The sequence below is a fragment of the Larus michahellis genome, chromosome Z (genome assembly GCF_964199755.1).
Source record: "Larus michahellis chromosome Z, bLarMic1.1, whole genome shotgun sequence".
Classification (NCBI taxonomy): domain Eukaryota; kingdom Metazoa; phylum Chordata; class Aves; order Charadriiformes; family Laridae; genus Larus; species Larus michahellis.
In genome coordinates, this window is record NC_133930.1 from 45,263,679 (window position 1) to 45,276,295 (window position 12,617).

Sequence of the window (12,617 nt, forward strand, 5' to 3'; positions counted from 1 at the left end):
TGGAAGTGCGCAAAGCCAAATAAGACAGTAAAAATGTTACATTCAGTAACTCATAGAAAGTTTTTGTCTTTGATATCAAAGGAATTATTTTGCTGTACCATTTTCCCCCTGCCAAGATACTGATTTGAGAAAGGAGAAAATGTGAAGAATGCGCAAATGTATAATGGTGTTACAGATAATTCAGTATAGGTGCACTTAATTTATCAGATGACAGATAAGTATGTGGTCAAGTTTAAGTGAAAATTTTCCACTTTACACAGTGGAAGTTTCATAATAAGGACTGCAAATGCATAATGTCTTCAGTATAGTTAAACATTTAGTAAAGACTAAGTGCTTTCATGATTGCTGTCAATCTGTTTGTAAAAATTCTTTTAAATAGAGGTAGCAGATACTGTATGCTATACTAAGTATTTCCTTAGCTTTGTATCGTGTATTTCAGACAGCTAATCAGAAGATGTGCTATGCAGTGCACGAAGAATATGTTTTAACACACAGTATGTATGTGTGTGATGGTACAATGTTTGGCAAGAAAGCTTTTGGATTTCTATACTGTGACTTTTAGGTGTCATTCAGAATAATATATTCATAATCATGTATTTGAAACTTTTAAGCATATTTACATTTTAAAGTGAGGCGAAAACATGCTACTACTTATTTAGGCACTGGATGGAATCTTAATTTCAGGAGAAAGAATTCATGTTGCTATTTGTGCAATTTGATTTTTTGACTATTTTTCTTCTCTGTGTGTTAAATTGGTTGACTTTTTCAGTAGTTACATGTCTGAGCCATAAAGCAAAGCCAGACTTGCTATTTGGCAAAACAGTTGGATTTTTTTTGACAAAAAAACTTGTGCTTCTTAATCCTTCTTCTGTCCTTCTGTCTTTTCTTTCTGTTGAATCTCTCTTTCTTTCTAGTCCTGAGATAAGCTTATGTACTAATCACTGTTGTCTTTCCAGTAATGATTTGAAAATGCTGTGGTCAGATCTTACATCATTATAATGTTCTTTCAAGAAGTTCAGCAATGTTTGTACTTACCTAAGTATATTAATTAATACACAGTACTTTAAGTTAAACAAAGATAATGTGTGCTTCCATGTGCACAAAATACTTCCTCTGTGCAGAATTTTTATTTCCTTTATTATTACATTATTTTGGTCATAACACTTATTAATTCATAAAGGGCATGACATTCAATAATATAAATATATTGTTAAATGCGCTAGTATCAGTAGTGTAAGAACAAGAGTCAGAGGTTTCTAGGTAAATCAAATTGTATTAATTTCAGTCTTGCTTTGCAAGATTGCCTTATGCGTATGATATACTTGATAATTCAAATGAACAAGACCTGTGCTGTAAAGTCAATGTGGGATTTCATGTAGGAGCAAATAATGGGGCACACGCACAATAGTTTGGTAACAAAAGAGCTTGAGGAACAGAAAATCAGAAACTGAAATGTTTATCATGAATTAGATGTCAATTGTTGCGTTAGAAGGCAAACATTGAAAGAGAATCAGAAAAAAATCAGCTCCGTGAGGGAAGAATTTAGAAGAGTAATACACGAAGTCAAATTCATAAGGAAGCAAGATAGTGTGGAACGTTGACAATGCTGTAACATTGACTGAAGTTTTCACTTTTTAATGGTAATGTTAGTAGAAAGATATAGGGAATATTTTAATCTTTACGTGTGTAAAGCTTACCTCTACCCAGAGCCTCATCTATGTATCACTTGAAGTAACAAACTTCAGATTTGACCTTTAACAAACATGAGACACTCAGTGGCCAGGGGCTTTCACTGGCATTAGCTCCTGCAGTTCTTGGGGTAACTAGTTTGTAGTAACTTTTTTTCTACCTTCAGGAAAAAACATCGAGCAGCCAGTTTTGGTAGAAGAATAGGAGCTCTTTGTGTGTATAAAGAGGTATTTTGCTGTTGTTCTTTCAGGTTGGGCAGTATGGGTCAATGTACTTAAAAGTTTTGTACTTCCAGAACTAAATATGCCATTTGTGAGTTTATTTGCAATTAGCAGAACTTTTTGCATTAATTCTGATTCTCTGCAAAGACAAGCAATTTTACAACATTCATTGTGTTTACAAGATTTGGCTTTTTTCACAAAGAGATTTTTAATCTGTGTTTGAACAGATGTGTAAACCAAAGTGTTACTGCCTCATATACTTTGGTCTTGTTTAAAAAGAGGTAGATGGATGCACATTTATAGGGGTTTAAAATACTTTTAAGACAGGCATTGACATGGTTAGGCTTGTATTCTACACAAGTTATGCTTGCTTGAATTAAGTTGTACAATCCTGATTTCCTGACAGAGTGATGTATTCACTAGGTCTTATCATAGTGAGAACTGAATACTATAAATATCTGTCATGCAAAAATATGTATTTTAATATATATTTTAAAACTAGCGATGCTTTTTTCTTTCAAAATACATTTTCCAAGTCAAGTTCTATATCACCTATGTGTATCTTTAAAAAAAACCTACCAACCAAAAAAAAAACCCAAAACAAAAAACAAACAAACAAACAAACAAACAAAACCAAAAAAAAACCCCCAAACCAAAACCACATACAGAATTAGCAAGATAACTGTAGAATATGCTGTAGACAACATGTCCTAATTCAATCTTAATTTTGTTACTATCATCATAACGTTATTATTGGGAGATAGTTTGGGATTTTTTTAATCTTAATTGGGGCCTTGGTTCTAGTTTTGTGGAGTAAAACATTTAGTATTGCAGTGAAATTTTAGTCTTTGGAGTTGTACATCTAGCTTAAAGAGTGAAAATTTATGCCTGTAGGTCCCTTACTATTAACATCTTTCTCTGTATGCTAGTTTGAGGTTACTTGCCAAAGTAGTGGATTGAGAACAAATGTGAGATCCTAAAGCTCAAGAACATTGTGAATGGCCCATGGAAATAAAGGAAGTGGACATGGATCAAATAGAAACACATTGGGAAGAAACACTGTAGATCCAAAACCAAATTTTGAACTGCAGATGACAAGGTGTGAACACAGTTTGTGTTTTCATCTCTCAAGTAGTGTTAGTAGGGGGATTGAGGACATCACTAAGCAGTTATTCTTTCCCCAATCTCATTTGGGGGGGAAAAAAAACCCTGTAGTATTGCTTTTCTGGTTTTCCTCTGGTTTTCCCTGCTCTTCAAACACATTTTTTTAATTTTCTTATTTCCCTTGGCTTGCCTTTTGGGAGAGGGGAAACTTTGTCAAGAATTTGTGAGAATTTCTGAAAAATAACTAAGGTATAAATAGGGTTATATTTTTGTGCAAGATGTTGACTGTCAATGCATGATGAGTTGATCTGTAACAGGATCTTCTTTAATGTGATTAAAATACTAGCTTTCTTTGACTATTACATTTAAAATCTTAATCTTACCAGTTTTAATCTTACCAATATTATAATGAAAGTGTAATATGTAATTTTTTTTGGTGTTCGTTTACAGTTAAGTATAGTGATACCTTGACCGAAAGTGTATTTACAACTTGGAATAATTATGTGTGTGCATTAGAGATTGTGCTATTGACAAAAATTATTTTACCTTAGCTATGGTGTCTTTGAATGGTGGTGTGATTACTTATAATTTTTCTTTGAGTGTTAAAATGCAAAAATTGTGTAACATACAGTAACAAGCAGGAAGCAGTGAATCCAAATAATCCATTAATCCTGATACATAATATCTTCCTGGATTAATTTATCTATTAAGACTGTATTAAGATTTTCTGTTTTATATTTTATAGTAATATTTGGAGGTTGTAACTGGGATTTGAGTCCTGTGGCCCAGGATTAAGTATTTGCATTACCCCTGTTAGTGCATTAGAGAGTTTATAGAGGTCTTTCATTTAGCCTCACAATTAACCCATTTGGAAAAATATCCCACCTTATTCTTAGAGAATTAAGGCTTGCCTTCAGTATCCCTGAAATTTTGTGACTGAGTAGAAAGTTTACACTGCAGCTCTGAATCCCGTTCTTGGCACTATAATCATTGAGTGCTAGCTAAGAGTGGCAGAATTGGACATAATAGAGCTTATCACTATGTCCCAGATGCACCTGCTTTGATGATTTCCATGTCTGATTTTACTAGAAAAATGAAGAAAGCCCAGAAGACGACACAGCAGACAAGAACATCATTAAGGAAGGGCAAGAAATGTTGGCAAACAGTAGGCAACACCACCTGTATGTTACGCATCCTGTGACCCAGAAAAGCAAAAAAGTACACAGAGTATGTTCAACCACCTTCTTGATTGGAAAGACACCCAAAGGAATCCGCAGGTGAGACTGTTTTGATGAGATAAGTAAAATTCTAAGCTTGAAATGAACTTACCTCTGGGAAATTTCTTTTGTCTTTGTTTCAACTGTACTCACAGAATATTGATGATTTTTTGTGGCAAGAGCAGAACTAATGGGGAACTTCCACTCACGCTATACGAAGAGTACCGTAATTGATTAATAAAATGAATTGAACCCACAAATCACTTTAACGTGCTGACTCAATGTGTCATATATTACATAGCTGTGCAGATGTCATCACCACCGGTATTCATGGTATGTGCACCATGCAGTACTACAAACCAATGTTTAAACTGTATAGAAGCAAGAAATTTTACAGTATGAGCTTCTGACTGCCTACTGGTTTTGCCCAGCTCTCATCACTTTCATTGAAAGACTGTTAAAAAAATAATTGACTTTGTATTTATTTTTCAACGTGAGGCTCAATTTTTTTGATATGTTTTTTCCCTCCTTATGTTTGGAAGGGTAATAATTTTTATGCCTCCTCATTGTTCTTTTTTCCCCCAAAAAATATTTCTATTATTAATATAAATACTGAAATTCCATTGTTACATAGATAGAAGTTCAGTAACAATAGCCAGATGGTATGTAGAAATAGAAAGCCGAAAGCTGTAGCTAACTAGGCAAACCTATGGAACTGGGATTTAATTTAGCCTTGAGACAAATATATTAGTATATGAAAGTTGGTATCTAGGTAACATCTCTAAGTGTTCAGAATCTGTCATGTTAGCCAGCTGGCCTCAGCTATCCAAACTGTTCTTGTTGAGGTGCCAGACTTGCATCCTATTATAGATGCTGAAACATCTAAATACTTAAGAGGCAGGTAGAGGAGAACCTTTCATTCTACAAATATGCGAAATTGTAATCATAGTTATCAATGACTTCCTGAGGTAAAAATTTTCAAAGGCAATGAAGTAGTTAAGGATGTTATTCCAAGATCCTAAAGCCACATCTAGCAAAAAATTTAAGCACATTCATTTAAACAGGTTAAGCAGGTCATCTTCTAGCACCTCACTTCCAGTTGTACTTTGTAGTACATCTGGATCTGATGTGCCATGGGTAAACATGATTAGGTGCCTCAGTTTGTGTTGTAACACTGAGTGGAAAGCTGTCTGCAGTCACCGCACACAAAGGGTACAGCTGGAGCTAGCCAGTCAAGCGGTATTTGAGGCCAGAGTTAATTCTCACTGTTACTGGAGTCCTCATACAGGAAAGGCTAGATGTTTCATACCCATTCTCTGACAAGGACCTTCCAGTTAGGTTACCTGATCCCAAACTATGGCTAACTTGATTGTGATGCTCTCCTTTTGGCCTCTTAGCAGAAACAAATATTCCATAGCTCACTAGATGGAGGAGGATGGGGACAATCCCTGTCTCCTGTGAATGTGTTTATCCAGCTCTTGCGTAGCAAGCCTTTTAAAAGGAGTTTGAGCAACTACTTGTGGGTTTTTCTTTTTTTTGTGTGTGCGTTTGTTTTTAAAAAAAAGAAAGCAAAAAAAACCAAACCCAAACCCAATCCTCTACCATCTGTCCATCTGTATCCTTGTGAATGTACAGAATCTTACCTACGCTGAAAGTAAATCTTTGGGTCGTAAGCTGAGGAAATCACACTGTAGTTTGTGATTCAGAAGTCGCTTCAGTTCTAAGGTCATTATTCTTTCTTCTCTTTGCTAATAAAAACAAAAAAAAAGCCCCTAATAAGGAAGTTACTTCTAGTGATTACTTTTTGGGGTATGTGAAGTATGTAAATTGAAGGAACTGCTTTAAAGCTGTTGTTGTTTCTAGTTAAAGGTGTCAATATATTTTTCCTTCTTCGTAATTACAGGAGACAATTTGAGGAAATGGTATCCCACTTTAATATGAGATCAGTGGAAGAACTGGCAGAACACATTGCAAAAGCTACATCAGAAACACGGCAGAAGATGTTGAAGGAGTTTTATGTTTCCAGGTATCCGGAGATGGAGTCTTTCTTCGCAGTTGAAATACCAGCACAAGCTTCACATGACTATGAGGCAAGAGAATTAGGTACAACAAGCTCCAAAAAAAGGAAATTCACTGTTAATCTTCAGAGATCTAAGTCTAGATGTTCATCAGCTAAAGGTCCACTTCTGAGTGGAACTACAGAAACAGAGAGCCAGCAGAGCCATAAAGGAGAAGCAGAGCAACTTCACAGTGATTCCTACATGCAAGATATATGTGTTGATGCAAAATATAAACAATTGCCTACTGTTGCTACTCAACATATCAAAAGGAGAAACAGTCAGGGATTCAAGAATTTTATGATATCTGGCTCATTAAACAGTAGATTAGAAACAGTTGAAGTGCCGTCTGTAAAAAGTTGTGAAGGACAGCAAGAGTCCAAAGGAACACAGCTGCCAAGAAAAAGATCCCTGTCTCAGTCAGAAAATGAAGAGAGAAAAGCTCAGACGTGTAAGAAAAAGTCTTTTGTGGACTTACTCGGAGATACCTCTATTCTCAATGACCTCTTCAGAAATGATGGAGACAGGCCTACAGAATCACCAAGGAGATTGTCTTCAGGGCAGGTAGAAAAATCAAAGGAGAGGCCAAAAGACTTCTGGGACATGCTGAATGAGCAGAATGAGGAGAGCCTTAGAAAGCTCACAGACATAGCAGTCATAGAGAAGCTATGTGAAAGTGCACCTCATCCCCCAGTGACAGAAGAGAGAGAAGTGTGTGAAAGTTCTCTTTGGAAAAAAAATGAAAATTTTCTATGGAAAAGATACAGTCCAGATGATTCAGATGAACCATCCACTGCTGCATCTTGTAATGTAGTAAAATGAAAGTTTTCTATGCAAGTTGCACTATAATTATCTTAGTTAAAATATGTATAACTTCATCCATAAGCTCCGGAACATGATACCTCATTGAAATTAAAGGTGAAGTGATGAATTCATATTTATGATGGAACGGATTTACATTTTACAGATGTGAATATATATGTAATTACATATGTAATATATAGTACATATGTGCTTCTATAGTATACATGTACTATATATTATTGTAAGCTATGATATATTAATTTTAAATTAAACTTTTTAAAATGCACTTTGCTTTCTTGCATCCTGATTTTATTTCTAGGCTCAGTAGCAATACAAAGTAATTTTTGCCCTTTGCTTCCATTTGGATACCCTCAGTCATCTCAGCAGAATCTAATTATATTAAAAGGATTTGACAATAGTACTCCACATATTTTCTGAGCTACTAAAGACTCAGAGACTTCATGAAACAGGATTGATCTTTGTCTAATAACCTTTGATGGATTATTTTTTTTTCTTCTAGAATTTTGCTTACTTTCTCTGAAGCTGTGGAGCTTCTAATTATCTTCAGTATCCTATAGCAGTGAGTTTCTCAGCTTGCTTGATGTGAAAAATCATAAATTTTTGTTTGTTCATTCTTCTTCAATGCAAGATCTACAGCACATTAAATGATGTTGGGTGTCAAATTTCATCTTTAACTACACTTTCATATCCCATTTTTTATTTTTAATAGACTTCTGTCGTGTCTTTGTGAGATGGTGTAGTCTGGACAATGGTGGTGTTTACTTTCCTGTGCAAGGAAAGAAGAACAGGAATAGTCTTTTTAAATAAATAAATAAAAAGTACACTGTTTCATAGCAAATTTCAGGGAGAATCTGACCTTGTTCAGTAATTCAGACTTAGTGTTGTCTCTATTTCATACATTTGAGTATCTGAGAGGGGAAAAAAAAATACCATTTATCCTGGGGAAACTTATTTCTTGCTTGGCTTAATAAATGTAACAAGTTTCATTTTGAGAGCATTGTATTCTGAAAAACTTTTAGATACATTGTTGTATTGCATGTGCACTTAGAAAATATGCAATTGCCTGTGCAGATTGCTCATTTTTTTTCTTTAGTTACTTAAAATATGAATATTTTAGTATAGCAATACTATGGGCATTTGTATAGCCACGTTTTCTTTAAACTCAGGTGTGCATACTCTTAAAATCGGTGAGGTAACTTTCATAGGAAGTTAACTGTAATCATCTGTTGGGTTAGTTCTGGTGTTGATACTGAATATTAATATTAAGTGTATTGCACCTTGAATTCAGCTTCTGCTGATAGTCAAAAGGTTTGTCAGTCATATCATGCTTACATAATTGTAATTCTTGCTGTGCTACATCAGTTTGCTCCAATATGATAATTTAATAATTTCTGCAGCAGGAACAACCTATGAGTGTGTCTTAGGGACATTTCACCAAGGATGTTGCTTACCACATTTGAAGAATGCAGATTAGAATGAAGAATGCAAGAAGGCACAGCAGTTAGCTTCCTCAGGGCATTTCAGGAGCTATGGGATCGTAGAATCATGGAATGGTTTGGGCTGGAAGGGACCTTCAGCTATCATCTAGTCCAGCTCCCATGCTGTGGGCAGGGACATCTTTCATGAGACCAGGTTTCTCAAAGCCCCATCCAACCTAACCCTGAACACTTCCAAGAATGGGGCATCCACAACTTCTCTGGAAAATTTGTTCCAGTGTCTTGCTACCCTTAGACAGAAAAATTTTCTTCTGTATGTCCCATCTAAATCTGCCCTTTTTCAGTTTAAAATCATTGCCCCTTGTCCTATCACTACAGGCCTTAGTAAAATGTCTTTCTCAGTCCTTCTTATGAGCCCGCTTGAAGTACTGAACGGCTGCAATAAGATCGCCCTGGAGCCTTCTCTTCTCCAACCTGAACAGCCCGAACTCTCTCAGTCCAGCCCTCTGACCATTTTTGTGACCCTTCTCTGAACCTGCTCTAATAAGTCCGTCTGTCTCACACTGGGGACCCCAGAGCTGGGTGCCGGTACTCCAGGTGGGATCTTATGAGAGTGGAGTAGAGTGGCAGAGCTACTATCCAACATTGCCACCTGGAGGACTCCTGTTAGTGATCAGTCACACTTAGTTATGAAGGTTTAGTTAATCACCCAGTTTCAAGTCAGACCATTCTCTCAAGCCACTCCATTATCTATCTCATCTATGCAGATGACCAGCAATTCAAGGAATAAATGACCCAAGTACGCTGGGTGTGTGCACCGTTCTTCCCTTCACCATTGAAAGAATCTGTGTTCCTGATCATATCCCACTGTTTAAATCTGTTACTCTGAAACTAGTCTCAAAGATAGGCCACAGGAGGCTGCCTGATGGCATTCTGTTTTCCTGAGCAGGTGTTATCTTGTAGCATGTGATGGGCCTTAATGGAAGTGTGGACACAGGAACGAATGTCAGTCGGTTCTGCTGTGAGGGCCGTTGCAGCACCTTATGCAGCAGTCTATGCTTGAGGAAAGCACTGGTGCCAGTCCCTGCTTTATGCCACCTCTGATACATAGGCAGATTTCTGCCAGCAGCCCTCACTTTGGCATAACAGCTGCTGGGTGCCTGTTTTGGCTACTGTGATTCAGCCAAAGCAAACGTATTTACATGTGTCTTCCGCATTTGACTTTATCCTCAACACTGGAGTTGAAATGGGCCTGGTTATGATCATAGGACTTCTCACAACATCGAATTTGTATACTATTACTTCAGGCTTACAGCTTTCAGGGCAAATAATTTTTATGTTGGGCTTTTTAAACATTAGTTTTGCCCAACAATTCACTAGTGCTATGTAGGGCTGCAGATCCAAGCTTTCAGAATAAAGATATGTAAAACTGGGATCAGGCCCTAACTCCCCTCTCTGGTGCATGTGTCAAATGCATGTGTTATCAAATAGAATGATGGATAATAATGTTTTGGGGTTTTTTTTACCCAGTCATGAATAAACACAGGCTGCACCTCATTCAACTATTTCTATAACAGGACATATTAATTCTTCCTCTCAAGATAGCGAGGAACATGACCTCAGGGTTTCATTTAGCATTTTAGATGCAAAACATAGATAAATCTATCTACCTCTGAGAAAATAATAAATACTTTCCAAGATGTACTTGGGGTGCAGGAGAAAGCTGCTGGATCTCATTTTTATTCCAATACTTAATACACTACCAATATTTCAGAAAGTAAGGGTTCACCTTGTTAGTTCTTGAGAATATGCAATGTAGTATATATGGAGTAAGGAATTTCTACGTGCTGACAAGTTACCATTGTAGTCTTGAAATGCTGGCTGTAATAACATTTTGAAATGAAAACTGTTCTTCACAGATTGGAGAAGTGTTTATAAGATAAGCAATGTCATATCCCATTTGCCAAATAGTCTGTCACATTTCTCAATGCTATGGGATCATGTGAAGGAGTACTTCATCATAACAAATCACCAAAAGAGGCCAGGGCTTCATGTTGCTCTGGAAACCTTAACCCTAATCTTTAGGTTTTGTAAGCTTTGAAATCTCAAATGTAATGCTGTATTAGTATAGGGTTTTACATTGAGTATACTGTATAAATTGTTTTATGTGAAGGGTAAATGTTATGAAATTTTAAAAGCTTGGACACTGAAGCTGCACAGCAGCAGTCTGTGAACAGTGGTGGTTTTTGTGGTCTGGATGACTGCCCATTGGAATATAAGCTTAAATTTGATCTGGAGCAGCTTCTACTTTAGGTCATGGGAAGCTGTTGCAGGCTTTGCTCTGTCTCTGTGTTAATAATTACACGCTTATTCTAAGTGGAAGCCATCTGAAAATTTAATTGAGTAATCTGACTTAACTACCTGGAACAAGGAACCCAGTATTTAACATACATGATAAAGCAGTAAGAGACTTGGTCTTTGCAGGCAACTAACATAAGTAAGATGAATGTGTTCCGTAACTGTTTCTCTCACCCTGAATCTGTGCTGTTACCGTTGTATTCTACCCAATGGTATTTAAGATAGATACAAACTGAAATTTAGGATAGTCAGCTGGAGCAGCTTCTAAAAAAAAGTCCCAACTAAGAAAATAAAAGAAGAAGCCATAAAACTGTTAGTTATTGGTACATTTGAATTACGTACAGCTGAAAGAAGTCAATTTAAGAGACAGAATAGGTGAACCCATCTTGTTGATGTTAATAAATAGGACATAAGTTAAGGCCTTTTGCTCATGACATCATTATTGGTTTTCTTTGCAGCCTTCTTCTGCTCAGACAGGCGAACTCCAGCTTCGTTACGGAAGAGATTTGGTGGAATGAAGAATGTGACCATCCAGTAGGTAGCTGGTTAGATAATGGGAAAACTCTGAAAGGGTAAATGTTGTATAATAGGTTGTGTAATGCCAATATTGGAGGTCATCAAGCATGGGAGAGAGAAATATCTGTTAGAAGTTGCACGGGTAAATTTGACCTTATTGTAGGCCAGAAGGAGGGACAATTAGTTTCTCAATCTGAAGGCCAGAAGGGGCTAAATAACCTTGTTGATTTTGGTGGTATCAGGGCACTAGAGGGAGGTTTCACCTGAGCCACTAGTTTGTCAGTCATGGTCTAAATCAGTTGATACTGGCGAGGTTAAAGTCTGATTGAGTTAGGTAAGATTTTTCATTTTACTTCTTTTAGAAGAACCTCAGAACAATGGAACTGTACAGTTACAAGGCTGAACTGCAGGGCTGATTCCCAAGTATGAAGCTGTCATCATTGTCCTGACGTACTCAGGGAATTTTGTTCTCATCTATAAGGTGATGATATGCATAAATCAAAGCCTCCGTAGAAGTGCACGTTATATTCACATGTATGCCAAGTACTGATAATGTATTTGTGGAAATGCATTTGTTATCTGCAGTGAAACTGAGCTGCAGGAAGATGTCTTGAAGTAAGGTCTATGTCACTCTATACCTTTCTGTGCAAATTTAACACATGTTACTAGGTAGTGTCACCTAAGCCATAAATTTGTGCCCTAAGGATCTGTGTATAAAATATTTTTGTCATGAATAAGATGTGTGTATGATTTTTAAAAAAGAATCTGAACAAATTCAAAAGGGAATAATTTGAACTATATTTGAAGGATGTGCCTTCCCCATTTGAAGGTGTGTCCGTCAAATATTAAAGTGACAATTTTTGTCTTGGAAATCTGTGGTTATAATTTTGTTCAGCTTTGAAAATGGAGGAGGAGTTGGGGGATGCTGTGTTTGGGATGATGGTAGTTCATACAGCTTCTGTGTGCAGGTTCCTGCATGGTTGCAGGGAGGCACAGCCTAGAGGGAAACTAACAGCCTCCTAGCCTAAGGAATGGCTTCAATGACAGCTATCACCTGATCTCAATATAAAGCAGCGGGGAGGAGAGGGTGTCATTTTGGTCATCGCTTTCAGCTGGAAATGGCTTGCTGGTTTTATTGTTACCTACTGCCATTTGTTTTACTCAGTGAGGTTCCTATGGGTCTGGCTCTGGGTC

At 36.8% G+C, this 12,617-nt stretch overlaps 1 protein-coding gene across 10 annotated transcripts in view; it reads left to right on the forward strand.

The window, feature by feature from the left end:
• Positions 1–11,553, forward strand: part of ERCC6L2 (ERCC excision repair 6 like 2) — a 62,601-nt gene extending 51,048 nt beyond the window's left edge. For 8 of the 10 annotated variants that reach the window (XM_074569964.1, XM_074569966.1, XM_074569965.1 and 5 more), the window contains 2 exons: positions 4,104–4,291; positions 6,135–7,372. In XM_074569964.1, coding sequence (XP_074426065.1) covers positions 4,104–4,291; positions 6,135–7,110 — 1,164 coding nt within the window. In that variant the 3' untranslated portion in view covers positions 7,111–7,372. Of the gene's footprint in view, positions 1–4,103; positions 4,292–6,134; positions 7,373–7,612; positions 7,673–11,365 lie in introns of those variants that run through there. The other 2 variants (XR_012584911.1, XR_012584912.1) reach the window with 2 other exon arrangements.
• The last annotated feature ends 1,064 nt before the right edge of the window (positions 11,554–12,617 follow it).